At 39.8% G+C, this 20,211-nt stretch overlaps 1 protein-coding gene across 8 annotated transcripts in view; it reads right to left on the bottom strand.

Moving 5' to 3' along the window:
* The window catches only part of Bmpr1b (bone morphogenetic protein receptor type 1B), a 482,076-nt gene that overhangs the window by 1,336 nt on the left and 460,529 nt on the right, over positions 1 to 20,211 (bottom strand). For all 8 annotated transcript variants that reach the window (XM_023700599.1, XM_023700598.1, XM_023700597.1 and 5 more), the window contains 4 exons: positions 14,939 to 15,131; positions 13,903 to 14,200; positions 5,947 to 6,122; positions 1,207 to 1,337 (listed from right to left, as the gene is read on the bottom strand). In XM_023700599.1, coding sequence (XP_023556367.1) covers positions 1,207 to 1,337; positions 5,947 to 6,122; positions 13,903 to 14,200; positions 14,939 to 15,131 — 798 coding nt within the window. The remainder of the gene's footprint in view (positions 1 to 1,206; positions 1,338 to 5,946; positions 6,123 to 13,902; positions 14,201 to 14,938; positions 15,132 to 20,211) is intronic.

Genomic DNA, 20,211 nt, shown 5'->3' with positions numbered 1-20,211 from the left:
GTAGCTTTTTGGTCTGATAAGGTCAGTGAAATCCCCTCAGGATTTATCCTGAGATCCTGTACCTCAGATTGTAGAACCTTTGTCAGTGTCAGCCAAAACATGGCTATTTCTAAATCACAGCTGTCTACTACAATGTTAAAATCACACTGTGCCACCTAACAAGATGAATACCCTGCACACAGCATTGCTGAAGCTTTCTTCTGTGGTACATCAATTACTGGTCTTGTTGAAAAGCATGATTTCACTTTGCTGAAAGTCCTTATGGAAGGCATTCCAAATGATACTGACAATCATAACCACCTTCAAAACACTGGCACTCCAGCACCTTGTAATGCTTCCTGCACATAGATATTGCTTACCATTTCAGTGACATGACACAGAAACCAATGAACCCTAAGTTATTTTAGATGAAATTTACACTAAATAATTAGCTTATGAGTAGTGAATCGTGTTCTGCCCATTTGTCTGCACTAGGCTTGGAGAAGGTTTGATGAGAATATTGGTTTTTCCGTTTTCAGGGCATTCTTCAAGCTTCCTTTGAATGTTCCAGCCTCGTGGAACACTCAGGCCTTGGGTGAGCATCAGGGCACAGCGGTGAGAGGGGAGGCGCAGGAACCCAGGGCAGAAGCAGGAGGGGCATGGCCACCAACTTACTTTGTCTTTCCTAGCATCTCCCTTTTGACATATTTTCACTGCCAAATCCTCAGAGCCAAGCTGCACATGGTTTTGCTTAAATAACATCTCATTACCCTTATTAACAAAGACATACAGCACAGTCAGGCAGCTCAGCTAGGCTGACTTGAATCACTGAACTGTATAGAAAACTCAATCCTGCAAGATGCCTACTTTTTTTCTTATCAAAAGTTGTACTTGGGTTTATTATGGAGAAAAATGGAGATGGTTTGAAAACACACCAAGGAAGAAATAATAGCCGTGACACAAACATCCATACTTCTCAACAAAAGGAGTAGTGTCACCAGCCATAAAGACTCTGCAATATGTTTGGAATTGACCAAATAAAATTGGAAGAAAGGAAAAAGATGTTCTGACACACTGCACATAGCTCAATGCAAAGTACTACAACGAGGCAATATGATCATCACCATTAAGACCAAGACAAATTTTAACAGTGAGTAGTTTCAATTCTGGCAAAGCAGAAGTTGGTTTAGAAGTCAGCGGTAGCCACACGGTTACCTGGAGTCCTACCTCGTCGCTGCTCCACCGGTTGGGGAATGAGGGCCGCAACTTCTTGATGCACACAATCTCCCGCATGTCCTCATAGGAGGGATCGCTGGGCACCAGCTCATGGTAGGGAAGCTGGTATTCTTCCACAATCCCTGGAAAAATGTTATTGGTATTATTATTTTATGTGAAGTTGGGGGGAAAGCCAAACTCAAAAACTGCTGTCAAAGGAAACCACTAGAAAATTTAAAGTTAAACTCAGAACAACAAAGTAAATTTTTAACACATGTACCCAATGGAGCTTAACCTAATTTAGAAAAAGAGAATTAAAAAGTTAATGCAAAATATTATCAATATTATCATAGGTCTCTGTTGTGACCTTTTCTCTTTTCTCATTATTTGGACAAATAACCAACATCCAAAATGAAGTAAGGAAAAGTTTATTTAGCTCAGTCAGTGGAGGTTTCAGTCCTTACTCAGTTGGCTCCAAGTCAGAGTGGCAGACGGTAGAGAGTAATCTTTCATGGCAGAGGCAAAGAACAACAGCAAAGGGACTGGCAGCAGCTCCGGGAGCTAGCTAGCCTCTCTCCCCTCCTTACATTGTAATGCAGAGTACCTGCTCCAGGGTATAATTCCAACATCGGATCAAAAATCTATCACAGAATTCAGCTGTGAATCCATCAGGACCTGGACTTTTCTTTTTCGGCAGGTTTTTTATTACATTTTGTATTTTGTTGGCTATTATTGGATTATTGAGAGTTCTTATATCTTCTTGATTCAGTTTTGATAATTTGTACCTTTCCAGGAATCTGTCTATTTCTTCCATGTCTTCTATTCTGTAAAAGTAAAGATTCTCAAAGTAGCTGTTATGGTTTCTGTCTAGGTGTCCCCCCAAAGCCTCATGCAGTCTTGGGGTGGCTTCTGGAGTTTGTGATTGATTACTGTGGGTGTGGTTGCTGCACCTGCCCTGGGGCAGGTAATCTGCATTACAATGTAAGGTGGGAAGAGAAGCTAGCTGCTTGAGTTGCTGTTACCCAGCCCTTGTGCTCTTGCTCTTTGCTGCGGCCATGAAAGGTTGCTTTCTGTTATGTGCTGCTCTGCATTGGACCCAGCTGAGTATGGACTGAAACCTCCAGTAACTGTGAGCTAAATAAACCTTTCCTTCCTTCATTCTGAGTGTCGGGTATTTGTCCCAGCAACGAGAGAAGAGTAACTAAGACAGTAGCTATTGATGATCTCTTGAATTTCCACTGGGTCTGTGGTAATTACATGCTTTTCATTCCTTATTGCTTGTATTTAAATTTTTCTTTCCTTTTTTTGATGAGGTTGGCTAGGGGCTTATCAATTTTATTTAATCTTTGAAAGAACCAGCTTTTTGATTTGTTAATTCTTTGAATTCTTTTCTTAGTCTCAATTGAATTAATTTCTGCTCTAATCTTTATGATTTCTTCCTGTCTTTGGGCTTTGGATTTGGTTTGCTCTTCCTTTTCTAGATGGTGGAGGTGCAGCCTTAGGGTCTTTATTGGTTCCTGTTGTTTTCCTAATGTGTGAGTTCACAGCTATAAATTTCCCTCTAAGAACTGCTTTCATCACATCCAATAAACTCTGATAAGTTGTGGTTGAATTTTCATTGAATTGCAGATATTGTTCAATTTCTTGTTTCATTTCATCTGTGACCCACTAGTTGCTGAGGAGGGTGTGGTTTAATTTCCATGTATTTATGGTTTTTTTTTCTGGTTTGTTTTGTTGTTTATTTCCAGTTCCATTGCACTGTGGTCAGATAATATGCATGGGATAATTTCTGTTTTCTTGGATATACTTAAGCATGACCTATGGACTAGTATGGTCATGACTCATCCACATGGCTGACACTCACAAAGGAGCTACAAACTGTGGTACAAGGTTTCAGGGTAAATCCTGAGAGGACTTGACTGACCTTGTTAGATACAGAAATTACATTTCTTGTTATACAGGTCTTGCTTTATCTTGGTCTTAACCATCCAGCAAAAATGTATAAAAATGAGGTAAAAAAGTAAAGCTATATTAATATGCTGAGCTATAAAAGGCTCAAGTTAACAACTTCTGACATTGCCAGTCCTAAGGATAACCCACCACTATAATGGACTACTGGACTATATTGGATTATTTTGCTGAACTCACGCACCTACAATATTTAAATGGCAATGGAATACCCATCTCTGACAAAACTAAACAAAAAAAGAGGATATAAATGAAGGACCATTTTGTATCTGTATGTACAAAATACTTAGGATAGATATACAGCTACTTTCTCTGAATTCAACGTGAAGAAAGATTTGTACTAATAGTGTTTGGACAGGATATCATGTCTGCATCTTGTACTATGAATAACTACTATGAAGACAACAATATGCAATATACTAATTATTGAAACTGTCCTACTAACCTGCTTTGAAACTGTCTCATTGCTATTTGTCTCAGTAAAATTAATAAAAAAAAATCCATAGCAAACTCCAGAAGCCACCTCATGAGTGAATGAGACATTGAGGGGATAACTAGACACAAACCATAACAGTCTCCAAGCCTTTCTTCTAATTTCTAAAATCTAAGTAAAACAAGAATCTCATTTGTTTCTAATTTTATAAAGATCAAAATTTAAAATAATCTATATTCAATCTCAGTGCAGATTTGGGAGATGACTCAGAATCCATACTGCACAACACGACTGCTCTATTTCTGTAGTATGCGACCATAAACATCATGACAAGTTTAGAAGTGGGACCTATTTGAACCAAATATCAGTTTACATTTTTTACAATATACGAATGATTTTGGAAAATTATATACACCCAAAATATTAACCATGATTTTCTCAGGTTTAAACATGATTTTTATTTTGTTCTCTAAATGTTTTGCATTACATTCCATTTTTTCTCGTAGTTAATTTCTATGTTTTCCTCCCGTACTTCACAGAGGCAGGTGACCTGTGCTTCTGAGGATCTCCTACCAATCACTCTGTCCTCCATGGAGGAGACAGCGTTGCTCTGAGTCGCTTTCCAGAGCACTCTTGGCTCCCATCTTCAATCAACTGTTACAGAAATGTTATTGCTTTTCACTCGAAAATGATGAGGCCATCAAGTTGGCAGTATACACCACATCAATAAATTCACTAGGGGGCTACTCTGGCAAAACCTGGGTTCTGTGTTGGGTCCGTTCTCATAGATTCAAACTCACGTAAAATCATAAATGACCAGAAGGTTCAAAAGTTTCTTAGACCATTCTACCTGATTATCTGCTCATCACTTGTTGTTCTACAGGGACTGCAGAGCACAATAGCATGTACAGTCTAAGTTTGCACTTACTTCTGTTGGGTCCCATTTTCATCTCAGCATGTGAAATAATAAAAGGTCAGGCCCTGACACACAGGAGCCCTCACTTTCTTTCAGTTCTTATTTTCTTTCCCACTCTCAAAAAGTGGAATATCTTGTGGGCTTGGATTACCTCTGTTTACTTCATCTCATATTCTCCTCAGGGGCTAATGGACTGATGGATGGATGGATAGTGAGGCAGGACATAAAGCACAACAGATAAAGGTACAGCCAACCACATAAAATTATGAATTAATCAACATTTGGCTTTGAATGATAGCCCTTTCTCATTGCTTTATCATATGGTAGAGCTTGTGTCTAGCTGTTCCCGCAAAACCTCATGCAGTTACAGGTGGGCTTTTCTGAGGTGGCTGGATCTAGAGCGTATCATGCTAGGATCAAGGGTGTGTGATGAATAAATCAGTCTACTGACTGGCTTGGCAGAGCTCTGGCTAGGATTAATGGTATGAGTGCTACACCTACCTGACCTGGGGCAGGCAGGCTGCGTCAACTATAAGAGACAGAAACAGGGCAAGTGGGGCAAACTCATAACCTTGCAGAGTTTAAACTGGCCATTTAGAGAAATGACAACAGCATCAAGGTTCTAATGAGCATAACCATGAATATAATTTTAATAACAATAAATACGAAGGTTATATTCTGTGCTCAATACAGAGAAGCTTAACTTCCAGCTTCTTGCCTAAAAGAAGTTGGAATCTTCTAGAAGACAGATTATGAAGGTTTTACTATCAAAATAGCATGAGTAGTAATATTTTGGGATTTTTAAGGATATCTTTGTATTGATTATAGTTTGCCTTACTGGGGAATTCTTATGCTTATAGAAAAATTATCATAAGTGATAAAAATATTCTGATGTCTTTATTTCCATTTGATAAAAACTGATGCTTTCAATGTGCTTTATGAGGAAGTTCTGCAGAGTAGTGAAGTAGAGGGGTAAGGAAGAAGGCTGTGCACCCCACATTTAGGGCTCTATGGCTGCCTCAGCAGAGGAACAGCTACAGGATACAACAAGGGTTGAAGATGGGCCAGCACTTAAGTAAGAAGAAGTCAGATGGGTAAGAAAAAGGTTGACTTTATGGAATAATTGTGGAAGGAAGAACTCAAAACAGAAATGCGATGACATACACCAGTAAAGGGAGATCCTGAAATGATGGGGAACTGACAGTGTGTCTGCAAGTCGTTCTTGAGCAATCGTGGAGGGAAGGAAGTCGCCAGAGATTATCGTAGTATGTCAAATACCATTTTCTAGAAGGCTTATAACTGCGTCAGCAAAAAAAAAAAAAAAAAAGAAAGTAAAAGACCTTGATTTTGCAGACAGTATAATACCTTTAACTGAGGACCACATAGGACTGGCAGTACCTCCCGCAGTCTCTTTTCAGTGACATCAGTTTCTTACCTCCGGAAACGCATCTCCTAGCAACCTCCCAAAGGATGAGGCCGAAGCTGTACATGTCAGCCATGATGTAGGACTGAAAGTGGTTTCGGTTCAAGCTCTCATCCAGCACTTCTGGAGGCATGTAGCGCTTGGTGCCAACCCGTGTGTTGGGCGGTATGTCAACCTCATTCGTGTCACTACAGAAAGAGCAAGCAGAGCACTGTCTATTCAAGAGGACAAATGATGACATGAAATGGTTCTTCAAACATCAGGGGCTTTAATGGAAAATGCGAAACAAAACAGAGAACAAAGACATTTCCTCAAAATGTAATTCACAATGGTCACAGGTGAGACTAACATGGAAAATTTCATCATACTACTGGATCAAATTTATACTCTATCATCCCCTTTATATTTTAAGAAATATTTTTTTTCAGTCCTGAGAAGTGAACCCAGGATCTCACATATGGTAAGCAATTGTTCTACCACTGTTATGCCCTAGACCAAAAAAGTATTTTTTAATCCAGGTGTTATAGGGCTTTTATATCTAGAAATAAGTAAAAAAAAGAAAAAGAGAACCAACACAAACTTCTAAATATTTTATTAAACAACAAAGCACATATAAAAAGTGCTTTCTATTGTCAGTAATGTTTCATGACATCATGATATTGAGTTTTTCTTTAAAGGAGAAGAAGGGGCCGGGGAGATGGCTCAGTGGAATAAGCGCTTCCATGGCAAGCGCAAGGGCCTGAGTTAAATCCCCAGTTCTGGAAAAAAAAAAAAAAAGGAGGAAAAGAACAATGCGATGTGGTGTTTCCGGCTTACTTCACAGGGTGAGTGACTTATTACTATTTTCCACAGACTGACAGGAGACAGGAGTGGGGGCTTCTGACTGCTGATAGCACGTGGAGCCCACCGCCTCACATGATGAGTTGGGGCCAGAATTCTGAGGCCAGGATTTGAAACTGCAGAGCTACCCAGCTGATGACTAAGGGAGACATGCAAAAGGCCTCTCCACACAGCATCAGGCACATGTCAGATGCTTAATAAGCACTGCAGACATCAGAAAGTAAAGGCACTAAGAAGAATGCAACCACCCTCAGGTGAGGTAGATGTGAAACTATCAAATGGAAAAATATGCAACCTCATTATTAAACTAAAGGTTATAGAAAATGGCTATACCTTTGTACCATATTCTATCACACTCTGTTGCCTCTCAACGATTCAGATTTGTGTATTAAACATCATGTGTATTATGCTAATCACAAATAATATCAAATTTTCAAAAACACAAGTAGGTTTTGAAAAAAAAAACCCTGAGTTTGATCTTATTTCCTCGTTCTCTACTAAAATATAAAACATGCAGTGTCGTTTGGGAAAACTCAAGATGTGGCAGATGACTGCAGATCTCAAGAGGCTTTACATTCTCTAAGACATAAAGATAAAACTTCAGTTTTAGAACCTTTTAGAATTCTTCTCCAGCTAGAATCCCTACCTACAACTATTTGGATAGACATATCATCAATGTATTAAATAAAAGCCAATGTATAAAAAAATCTAAACAGCAGTTGTTCCTCTCTATCTGCAAAGACAGGACTTAAGAGTCCTGGGTGTTTTTCCTAAGACCAGGAAAAGACGTAAAAACATTCATGTTCAGCACTGACCAGGAGACATGCATTACATCGTAGGTGGTAAAGAGGGCAGCACACTGAGGAGATGCTAATAAGAAACTAGGAGAAGAGCTGAAGAGGCGGTGCAAGGCTCCAGCTCAGCTGTAAGGTCTCTGTCCCTCCTCCCGGCTCCCTCCACTCAGCACACAGCAGGTACCTCATGACTGAGCACATGCTAACTGGTAATCTTTAGAGGAAGACAGGCAAGGAATGCTGGGCTCTAGACAGACAAAACGAACATGGATTTGCAAATGGAAAGAGCATATTTAAGGGCCTGAATTACATACCAGAACACTTATGGGGAAAAGAAACAAGGCTACTTAGAACAACAAAAGATACACTTTAGCCATCAGGGAGAAAGGTTTTGGCAATTCCATTCCTAATCTTACCTCATGGTTGTTATTTTGGCTTTTTTTATTTTTATTTTTTTGATTTGGGAATTCAGGAATTGATAACAGGTTCTGTGACATGGAGACATCCATGGAAAACTGAAAAGTTTCACTACCTAATGGCAGAATTAAGGTTTTTGAACCACTACAAAAGGGTCAGGGTTAGAGAACTCTTTTTCTCTATAATGATGGATTCTGAAGTTCCATAACGCAGAAAACCAGTTCCTTCCACAATCACACAAGCTTAGCATTGCAAGTCCATCCTTTTTTCTCTACCTGAGGTATTTTTCCCGGTAGCATTCGAATAATTTCTTCTCTGAGTATTTCGCATTTGAATATATATTTTCCTTATTAGTATTTGAATAAATATGTATCTGTCATCCTAGTTAATCCCTTGGAGCCTCAAGTATCTGTGACAATTGTTTGGTACATTCCCAAAGAGGACAGCTTAATGCATGTCCACTCAAGGTGTACCTTGAGGAAAATAATCTACTGTAAAAGAAGGAAAAGGCCTATTTACAGCAATCTTGCTGTTAAATATAGTGCCAAAGGCATTTGCCATTAAGTTAATAGACCTTTAGCAAAATTAATGTGTTTACCTGGTTTTTACATGTAAAACTCTTGTTATATGAAAGCCATAAAATGAGACACTATCAATATCTTGGAAGAGAAACAGAATTTTGTTGAGCAAATTAATTCTGCTAAAGATCTATTAACCTAATGGCAAATGCCTTTGGCACTACATTGAGTGGCAAGCACACTAACTGTAAGCAGTTTGTGTCTGACACCGGAATGCATCCATCTCTGAGACCTGCCGCTCCACCCCGCCTTCCTAGGTGCATCTCTGCACACAACGCTAACCCAGCTACACTTCGTCCTTAGGTGTCCATGGCACCATCCTACATGTGCCCAAATGCTGTAACACACACAGAGAGTCCACGTTCATTTTCAAGGCCCAAAACAGAAATGAAATTGACTTAACACTAGGGCATCAGTAATAAAGGAAGAAAAAGAGAAAGGTGAGTCAGTAGGAGCCATATATTTAAGAAAAAGGTGAAGTATTACAGAAGGAAAGGGTCAGAAGGAAAGAAGGAAACAGAAAAGGCTAGGGAGTCTTCAGCTGCTTCTGTCTTTTGCTCCAGGGCAGTGTGGACAGCTGAGAACAAGGCTAGCAGAAAAGACACATATGGAAAGGGGTTGGAGAGATGGAAAAATGACCCCAGACCTGTAGTAACTCTATAGTCAGATCCTGAAATCATATATGGAAAATAGAAACAGGATACTGGTTACTTCTGGAAGGGATAAAAGGGAATAAAATAGGAAAAGAAATGCAACAGAGCTATTTTCAATATTTTCTTTCTTTTAAAAAGACCAAAAAAAAAAGGGGGGGGAGGAATTGTTACCATGTGTTAATATTAAATATTACATAGCTGTCTTTTAAAAATACTTTTCTGTGTATCATAAATACAGATCATAAATCATGAATACATGTGCTGTGTGTGTGTGTGAAAAGAACCTAACAGAATCAGAAAGTACAAATGTACAGTGTAAGTATTAAGAGGGAGGGTATAGGCATAAGGTCCTAATGGCCCCAAAATCATCTACAAGCTGGACAAGTATACAGAATAGATGAGTATTGATGAAGGACAGCTGAGAGCATCCTGTCAGAAATGTGGGTGCTGCACGAGGCGCAGGGAAGAACAGGCCTTCCTCCTTTCCCACAAAGCAGGGCCACAGCCCTCTGCACAGGGCGCGCACACTGTCAGGAGGGCATTCCAGGAGTACCTCGCTTTACACAGCGATCCTTCTACCATCAGTGTTCCCGCTAGACCCAACAGGGCTTTTGTGCCTGTTAACATGATACCAATGAGACACAGATTTGGGTGGGCTTGGAAGAAAATAAAAATAATTTGAATAACACAAGGGGTGTCACATAAATTCTCTCCAGGATAAAGCTTCCTTCCTTGACTTTGTCTTAGAATCATATTTTCATCATAAAAATAAGGACCAGTAGGGCTTGAACAGAATGAAATTTAAAAAACTGTAGTTTCTTGAGAAGGACAAATCCCACAATAAAGTGAGGATGGAGATGTGAGGCCATGCAGGGAGATGAGTCCTCCTGTTGGCCCAAGATATTAAGACAGACAACAGTCAGGACCAAGACCTGGTACAGGAATATCAGGACTAAATTTTATGCAACATAATTCCCAGTTAACTCCCCCTTGGCTAGTAGTGGTCTGGCAAAAAAGAGCCAGCAACTACATTATGAGGGAAGTGTACAACATATGTGAGAAACACAGGAGTGGAGTGTCAGAGAGGAAATGAGCTTTTCTGTATGCCCACATGTGCGGTGAGTGATGCTCAACTCCCCAGAGCACTAGGCAAGAATGGGGATATTAATGGCTAATTGCATTTGAATCTCAAAACACAGGGCAGCCTTCAAGTCCCAATATTGTGAGAGGCACAGATATTAAGCTCCTATTTCTGACTAAACTCACTTGTTTATCAGTGGCAATAAAAATAAAAATCATGATGGAATAAGGGAGCTACGATGATGGCCAAAAAGCTTCCTCCAGTATCAGCCTCAAGTGGCCCTTCCAACCCAGGGTGGATAGAAAGGGAGCAAATTTTCATGCTTATGCTTGGAGTGCAAGAAGGGAACAAAGGAGAATACTCTGACACTGTGCAAGGCTATGACAGTGCAGAGCCAGAGCACAAAAAAGGGACGCAGAGGTCATCTTCCCATCTGCATGTGCCAGGTGGACACACTAAGGAGAGGATGACAGGAGTGTAGCCTTCCTGCAGGAGCAGTCCCTCCCTGACCTTTTCCAGGGCATCAACACAGTGAGAACAAGCTGAAGGTTAACATGTTTATTACCTCAACTGAACTCTGCCCTCATTGCCAATGAGGAAAATTATATAGTTCTGCTTATTGAAGTTCAATGCTGCTAAATCTCAAGAAATCACTGAGTTGTCAGAATAGAACTTTACAACTAACAGCTCTTTCATAGAAAGTGGATTTGGTTGCAGAATCTACCATTAATGAGCTTGGCTTTGTGACTTCGGCAAGTTGTCTAGTCTCGCCACTTTAAAGAAAAACAAAACAAACAAAAACAACTCACAGAATGGATAAAGCAAATATGGGTCTGGAAGTGTTGACACTGGAAGGGCTCAGGAAATTCAGTTCCCACTGCACTGTGCCCCCTTTCTTTTGCACTTGGACAATTTGACAATCACTAATCATCAGGTGGTGCAACAGTCTAGTCTTCACTGTATGTTTCCCTATTTAAAATTTAATACCAGAAAGACCCTGAGCAAGGATTTATTTTCCCCCTATTCTGACACAGAAGTACCAGAGGGCCTGCTTGATCTTCCAAAGTAAGAAGTGATAGGCTGCATAGGGGCCTTTAAGGCATTTCACACACCACTGTCTTCTCTTCCCAAGGGACAGGTGGGGTCGTGAGAGGTCTGCCAGGCACTGTCCAGCTTGAATCACAGTTGAGCAAGAAATGCATTGGCACAAAGAGTTCTGGGAGAAACCCAAGGCAGGGCAAAAACAGTTGCACAGACAGGAAATCTCTGAGGCACCATCTCTTGTTGTCTGTTTGTGCCTCTCTCTGCCTCTGAGTTTGCTTGGAAACCTCCCAGAAACTTAAAAGCCTAAGGGAACAGTTAACACTACGTAGATGCTCAGGAAAAGACAAAGTTCTCACAGCATTTTCACCTGTGAAGTCTGATAATTCAGCATTGTTTTCTATGAATCCATTTGGGATAAAACATACAATAAAGAGTGCATCTAATATGCACAATATGAAACAGGAAAAGAGTGAAAACTTAAAAAGAAATACAGCAACATTATTTAAAAGCTAGGCTAAAAACGGAAAGTACAAGTTTTAAAATACATGAAAGAAGAATATAGAATGGACCTTTGGCAACATCAAATGCAGCTTCTATTTAACGGAGCAGGAAACAGGCTGAAATGAATGTCTTCCAGCTGGTCTGCCGCTGCAGGGGTGCGTGCGGCCAGCCAACGTCTGAGCCGCCATTTCATCTCTTTCCTACCTTGATCAATGACCAATAGCACTAATTATCCCTTAAAACAAATGTCTTCCACTTCCTAGAATATGGGTCTACATACAATTTGAGAGACCAAATTTGAGAAATATAATTGATACTCTAAGATCTACAGAGAAGAGGAGTTTCCATTACTTTGCTCTTGCCTATATTTATTTAAAGTGATGCAGAAATACTTACAAGTGACTCACTATGTTGGGTCAAATGGGAAATATATTATTAAATCTGGCATGGATCCTGCTTTTAAGGACTAATATGAAAGGCAAGGCATGCATCAAAATAATTGTAATGCCAGGCAGACAATGGCCAGGAAATGACTGGAGCAGAGCAGGATCGAGCGCCATTATTCCTCACTGGGGAGGCTGAAGCTACTCAGACGCTTCTCAAATCGGATTAAGGCACCTGCAGAGGTAGGGATGGCCCAAGCTATAGCCTGTGTAATTGCAAGCAAGGCAGTAGCAAGCACACGGTACATAAGGAAATCACACAAGGCCAGTTTCACAAAAGAAGCAGAAACTGGAGGGTAGGTGGAATATAAAATGGGAAAGGTAAGCTTAGTCCTGAATGTATAGGTTCTCTGCAGCTAGGACACATTGCTTTTTCACCCTTAATTCTATATTCTGTATGGAATCATTCATTTATTCAATGTATAAAAATTTTAAGCAATGCTTTAGTAACAAGAAAGAAGATCGAGTGCAAATCTGAGAAATACATGTTATATACCTCCAAGGGGTTTAACTCTAGCGTAAAAGTGATAAATTTATCATCAATGATTTCCATGAAACACTGTAAGGGATGTCCTGATAATATGCAGAGGTTTTCCACTGGAGAGGAGGAGATCAACTAAAACTCAGACTTGCTAGAGAGCGAGATGTCTCTGAGGAGGAGACTGTAAACACCCAGTGGGAGTTCAGAGAAGGGCATATGAGTATGCAGGTAATGATAAAGCCTATCAAAAGCACTTGGGGGTGTGAGAAACACAAAGTGTTCAGAACACATGCAGCAAAGGTAAGTGGTGTGGGGGGCATGGGACTAACAAAGCACCAAAGAACAGACTACCCCAAGGGACTCCCGATACATTCTAACCCAAAGGCTTCAAGAAAATAAGCTCAGCAGCAACAGGTAGAAAAGACTGGAAAGCAGAAGTAACAGAATGATGGGTTACCTCAGAGTCCAAAAACACGGTTTGGGGAGGCCTGGCTAGCTACAAGTGGGGATGTCACTGAGGAGATGTAGTCACTTTGGAAAACCATGAATAGGGGAGCACAAAACCCATAACTAGAAAGATAAGCTGGAAACCTCATGGGGGAAAATGTGTGACACAGAGCACAGGAGCAGAACCAGTGGAGAGGAGGAGAAAACCTGGCCAGCGAAGGCACATCAGGAACAGAGGGAAAGGCCGGACATGAAGCCAAGTGCAGGCAGGAAGATGAGGCTGTGGAGACCACAATGGTGCCTCTCTCAACACAGCAGTAGAGGGGCAGAAACCAAGCACCAAGACACTGCAGGTGACCAGGCTGGAAGAACAAATGATTACTCTCCCAGGCTCCAAAGACATTTCATGGGGGTGGGGAAAAGGCTGGGAATCTGAGGAGCATGGTGATTTTTTTTGAGATATAGACTTGATGAGGAACTCAAAACAGAAAAGGAGTTTAATCAACTTTATTGGCAAGATGTTCATATTTCCAAACTTAAATCTGTAGAGGAAATCATTTCTTTTTTAAGATCAAGAACTTCAATTTACCATCTTCTAAATGGTGAAGACTTTCATATATTTGGGGTCCATTACTGAGTCACACCTCAGCCCTACCTGCAGGAGTACACTTGTCCATTCTGATACTAACCTGATAAACTTAACAGCCAGGCCCAGATCGGCAATACAGCAAGTTCCATTTTTCTTCACGAGGATGTTCTTGCTTTTCAGGTCTCGATGGGCAATAGCTGGTTTGCCTTGAGTACTAAAGATTTCAGTGTGTAAGTGGCACAGGCCACTGACAGAGGAGTAAGCTAATTTTAGCATTGATTTAGTGTCAAGGGTGGTGGACTTCAAATAATCATAAAGAGAACCATTTTCATGATAGTCTGTGATGAGGTACAGCTGGGTCCAGGACCCTGTCCCTTTGATATCTGCAGCAATGAACCCTAAAAGACAAAAGAGTTGGAGACATTTTTGAAAAACAATCAGGAATAATTCATATTTTTAAATATCATTCTTTGTTTATAGATGTCTCCTGTTCAGCATTTCACCTACTTTCCTGATTATGCCTACAACAGTGTTAAATTATGAATACCAACCAGAGATAATAAAAATTGTAGGGATACAGAAAGATTAAAAATTCATATCTGCAAATACAACCCTTTTCTGATCAGTGACTGATATATATATTCCTTTAGCGTATAATAGTTATAGGTAAGCACTGTTTATAAAACAGTACATAATAACTTCTACTTCTTGAATGATCCAGATAGATCATCTCTAGCCTGAGAAAATAACAAGCAAATCAACACAAAAATCTAGATATAAATATACCCTGTAGATAAATGCGTCTAACTATACAAAACATTTAAGCAAAAATATGCTCCTTCAAATCCTTAAGAAAGCCTTCAAAATTCTGGCATTACATCAGCAACTCCTGATTCTGAAGTGAACACATTTGAGAGCATCCCATGTCCAACCCACTGCCCACTCACAAAACTGCCCCGTTCGTCTTGCCTGTGCTGTGTCCCATTGGCAGCATATGAGGCTCTTGGGCTAACACCAAGAAGAAAATTTCTGTGTGCTTCATGATGGGTTTAGACAGATGAATTAATATGCAGATGTCAACAGAGAAAGAGATGAAAGCTAGAAAATCCCAAACGTCACCACACACACTTACTCACCCAATATGTTTTCATGCCTCATTAGCACTGTCTGATATATTTCTGTCTCTCGGAACCAGCTGGCTTCCTCCGTGGTGAAGAACACTTTCACCGCTACCTTTTCTCCACGCCACTTTCCCATCCAGACTTCTCCATAGCGGCCTTTTCCAATCTGCTTCACCATCTGAATCTGCTTCGCTATCGTTCTTTGGACCTGTTAAATTCCAAAACATTCTGTCAGTGTATTCACAGCACTATAGTATGTTTAATGCCCCTCAAGAGAAACAATTAATGCATATAAAATATATTTAGTCACTAATTTTCTTTATATAGACAAGTGGTTTATATTTATTAATTTATGCTGTTCTCTTTCAAATGCATTGGGAAGGGACTCTACTTTTTTTTTTTTTTTTTTTTTTAGTACAGGGTCTACAGGGTTTCACTATGTAAATCAGACTCGGAGTGATCTGCCTATGTTCATCCTCCCAAGTGCTGGGATTACAGGCGAGCGCTACCATGCCCAGACTTAATCACCGTCTCAGAACACCCCGGGGGCAAGGCCTGCATGGCATTCCAGGGATCAAACCCAGGCCGCTGCATCTGTCAGCCTAAGCAGGTGCTTTAATCCACTGAACTATGTGGCCGGCCCTCTTTCAAATGTATTTGGGACTGGGGATTCTGAATGTTCAAAATATTGTTTCCAAATTGGCATTTTTTTTTACCTATTATAAATTTGATAAAGGACAAATCTGAGCAGATATCCAGTACTTGGTAGAAGAGAGTACTCTCATTCTCACCACTACAATGAGTTATTAGATACTCTGAAAGATCTTTGCCACCATATAATTAATCATAAACACGATAAAAGAAACAAAATTATAATGCACTATTATGCACAGAAGGAGATAAAGAAACTCTTCAAACAGGAAAAGGAAAGAGAGGAAGAGAAAAAAGGGCAAGAGAAAGAAATTGAGGAGGAGACAGCCAAAGACTGAAGACTGGAGCACAAAACAGTCATCATAAAGTGTGTACAAAAGACAGGTTGTGACCAGGCAGAAAATACCATCTGATGATATGCAAAATCTAAGCTTTGACCCCTTTAAAACTAGAAGGACATAATCTAATGTTTTGGTATGAAGCTGGTCCTATCAAATAGTACTAAATTTGTGCTAGGTTTGTAGCATGTCATGCCTCTTTGTGAAAACAAATCACAAATCCCTTCCGGAGGAAATCTCTTAGAGTAGTATTTGATATAGTCTGTATTTAGATATCTTCCCAAAGTCTCATGTGGTCACAGGTAGGGCTTTTTATAGTGGTGACTGGATCTAAATATGTGACACTGGGATTGAATTATAGTGATTGAGGGCACTAGGATTAAGGATGTGTGTTATGGCTTGGCAGAAAGTTTGTCTCCATTTTGCCCATGCCCAAAGACTTTGCCTGAGACTGAGATTAAAGGTGGTGAACTAAATCTATTAGAAGAAATCTGAAATCAGTCTAAGGTTTAGGTAGTAAAATGGCTATGGCTAAGGACTTTTAGTCAGATCTGTATTGTGAATCAAGAGCAAAGAGTCCAGCAGAATGATTTAAAATGTTGAGTGGGGCCAGCAAGGAAATGCCAGTAAAGCTGTGGATTGCAAAGACAGAGAAGATCTGGATTGCTGAGAAGGAACAAGAGGACAGAAAAGGTGGCCTCAGGCCATCACAAGCAGCAGGAGGACTCCATCCTTCACAACCTCAAAATTGCAAAGACTTTGCTTTGAGAAGAGAGCCCCAGAGTACCATGTTCCAGAATGGTGGCAGCTTAGAGAATTCAGTCCTGGAATTAGGTGCATAGGCACTGGACTCTTACAGGCAAGAGAGAGGGAAGTCTGGCTACTGCTCCAAATGACTGCAGACCTTAACATCCCCCGTTTGGCACTGGTTTTGGGTACATGTAGAATGCAAGAGTTGTGGGGTTAGGAAATGTCCACTCCAATTTCACAAGAGGCTTGGTGCATTGCAAGGGTCAAGGGCACTAGGATTAAGGATGCTTGTCCTACATGTCATAAGTAGCCTGGATAAGACATAAGCATAGAAAGGGCTGTGGTCATCCCTTGTTGCTTTGCTACCTTCTGCCCACTGTGGATTGTTTCTCCTCTGTGATGCCTGTCTACCATGCAACCTGCCTTGGAGCCAGTTGATAATGGATTAAAATCTCTAAAAACTGTGAGCTAAATGAATCTTTCCTCCTTCAACTTTGTACATTGGATATTTTGTCCTAGAAATGAGAAAAGTAAGTAAAAACCTTTTAATCCCAAAACAATGGTAGGATGAATAGTACACTAAAGGAGGTCTTGCCTCAAGAGCACTTGATCATCAGTGCAGAACAAAAACTGTGGTACAAGGTAGGATCACAAGGAAGAAAACAAGGGAGGGAAGAGTTAATGGGAGAAAAAGGAGGAAGAACATGAGAAGCATGCTTATGGAATAAACGTCAAAAAACAAAAGGGAACAGATACTATAAATGAGATTTAGAAAAGCCAAGCCACAGAGATTTAAGACCTTGAGACTATGTATTGTAATTAATACCTGCAGACTACAGACATGAAATGTCAAATAACTACATGAAATATTTCAAAACTAGAAGATGAAATGAAAAATAAGCAAGCAGAAAGATTACTGAAAATTGTACCTTTCGTGTGGAAGACTTGTCAGTCAAAAATATAAAACGGCAGATTAAAGAAAGTTATTAAAGAATATTAACAAGATGAAGAGAAAGTTACTTAGGCTAGAAAGCAGTTCTAAAATGCTGCAAAGAGCACAGTAAATACAGAGAAAGAGAAAATATGAGCAGTAAGTGACATCAAGGTTCACTGTCTATGCACATGTGATCTTCCTCCCATTTGCAATCACAATCACATTTCAAGAACGCTCATAGTAGTCATTGCTTAAATGAAAGGGCTGCTAAACACATGTTGTAATTCCCATAATTTAGAAGACAAACATAAAGAAACCTAGGCTAAAACTCTTCCAAAATCTGATCAGAGAACTGAAATGTACTCTTCTTAAGACATATGCTTTACATCAAATACACCTTTAGTTTTTCTTTTTGTTTTTGCACTTTTAAGAACCATATAACTATACTGGGCCAACTAAAACTAACCAGAACAATCTCATCTCATAGTCAATTCATCAGCAGCTTTAACCATCATATATATATATATATATATATATATATATATATATATATATATACCATACCACATTGCCTACCAAATAGGAGAGTTAGTTTCTTTCTTTCTTTCTTTCTTTCTTTCTTTCTTTCTTTCTTCTTTCTTTTTTTTCAAAATGGGTGATTTTTTTTTTCAGTTTAAAAGGTAGTACTACTTGCTGTCAGAATCATTCTTGGAACTAAAAATCAGACAGAAAGTGTTTTGGAAAAGGACAAGCATCCCCAAAAAATTTTGAAGGAGGACTGGGGATATAGCTCAGTGGTAGAACATCATGGGTTTAATCCCCAGTTCCACTAAAAAAAACCAAAATGAAATGAAGAACATGCTGGGAACCATGCAGACCAGTGGAAAGAGCAGGTGAGCCTTGGCAGGGAGCAGCCTTCCTCCCTGCCCTGCCTTGCGCCGCCCTGGGAGCTTAGCTTCCGCACGCCCTGCCCTCACACGGGCAGGAGCATCAGGCTCGCTGAGCAGCTGGTAGTCAAGTAGAGAGCAGCTAAATTACTCACTTGAGAGGAAACTTCCTACACTTGCTGAAGAAAAGCTGTGTTCCACATACAGATGTTACAAAGCACTGCTCCTCTCCATCTATGGAACATTTCCTAGCATAAACAGCTTGCATCTGCTTCTTTTCTAATGATAATGTCTCTTATTCAGTGGAAGTCAGACAGAACTGGCAATGCTTGGAAGCACCGAAACTTAGCTCTAAGACTAAAAAGTACTATCAATTATAGTCAGAAATCTAAAGGACACTTTTACTTTGAGATAGCATTAAAGGATCTAAAAATATGACTTCAAAAACTGAAAACCTAATTTGAATTTTTATTTGATTAGCAAATGTTTCTGGTCTTTCTGTATCTAAATTTTCATTCTACATTACATATGTAGGAACAATTTTGGAAAATATGATTGTAAAATTGTCCTGCAACATTTGGATCTTAAAGTAGCTCTCCAAACCGGTTGTTTAGGGGTGTCCATAGTGCTCTCCACCAGGAGGGGGTTAAACTGTTGAAACATAGAGCCCTGGGGGCTCTTTCGGTCATGGGGGCCACACGGTCATGGTGACTATGGAACTCTGGTCTCTTCTGCTTCCTGGTCACAAGCTGAGCACTTCTAGGCCTCTGAGCTCCCAGCAAGATGTGCTGCTGTCACAGCCCAAATAACCATGCTGACCAATTATAGACTAAAACCTTTTAAAGTGGTGAGTCAAAATATAACTTTCCTCTTCAAAGTCAATTATCTCAGTGTCTGTCACACTGACAGAAAGCTAATGCTTCTGTACTCTACAATCACTGCAACTTTAGTTCCCGAAAAAACAATTACTTCGTGTGCACTGGGTCCATGTGAATGTTAGAGGACTCAGAAGGTGTTATTGCTATTGTAGGGTTGTCATCTTACTTAGTAACAGATAAGCACCAGGTACTATCCAATGCCCAAGTCCATGCACACACTGCTACGTGGATGGGACATAGCATGTGGCCACAGCAGTGGTTGGCACTCTCACCGAAGATCTGAATTAGCAGCACACACACATGCACGCACTGACACCCTGACATACAGCTCTTTGGAGAAATATATGGCTGAAAAGATTTAGATACATATCAGAAAAATTTTTGCCAGAATCCTCACTTACATTTGATGTTCTGCGATTTTTTGTTTTGGGTATTTTACAAGGTCAAATAGGGTATGTATTACAGTAATACATGCTATTTCTTATATAATATTCATTAAATAACCTGTGATTATTTCTATATTTCATATATAAACACTTAATGTAACACACAGAGAACAGAAAGACATTATCTTAAGAATAATTCTGATACTCTTTTTTGATAAAGAAATGGACATCTCATGAAAAAAAGCAAAGGTCCAAAATTAAGCATACACATAAAATCATTTGATAAATACTAAATGTCCCAGATATGTGGTTATATGTAAAGCGTTATGCTGATGAAATAAATAACGAATCAGTGTTATAGTGAGGTAGTCACTCATATAGTATAATACCTGGAGAGACTGCACTTCTACATCGTTTACCTTACAAACTAAATGTAAGAAACAAACATGAAAGCTGTCATAGTG

The sequence above is a fragment of the Octodon degus genome, unplaced genomic scaffold, assembly GCF_000260255.1.
Source record: "Octodon degus isolate 3935 unplaced genomic scaffold, OctDeg1.0 scaffold00125, whole genome shotgun sequence".
NCBI classification, from domain to species: domain Eukaryota; kingdom Metazoa; phylum Chordata; class Mammalia; order Rodentia; family Octodontidae; genus Octodon; species Octodon degus.
This window is presented reverse-complemented; position numbering and strand designations above follow the sequence as displayed.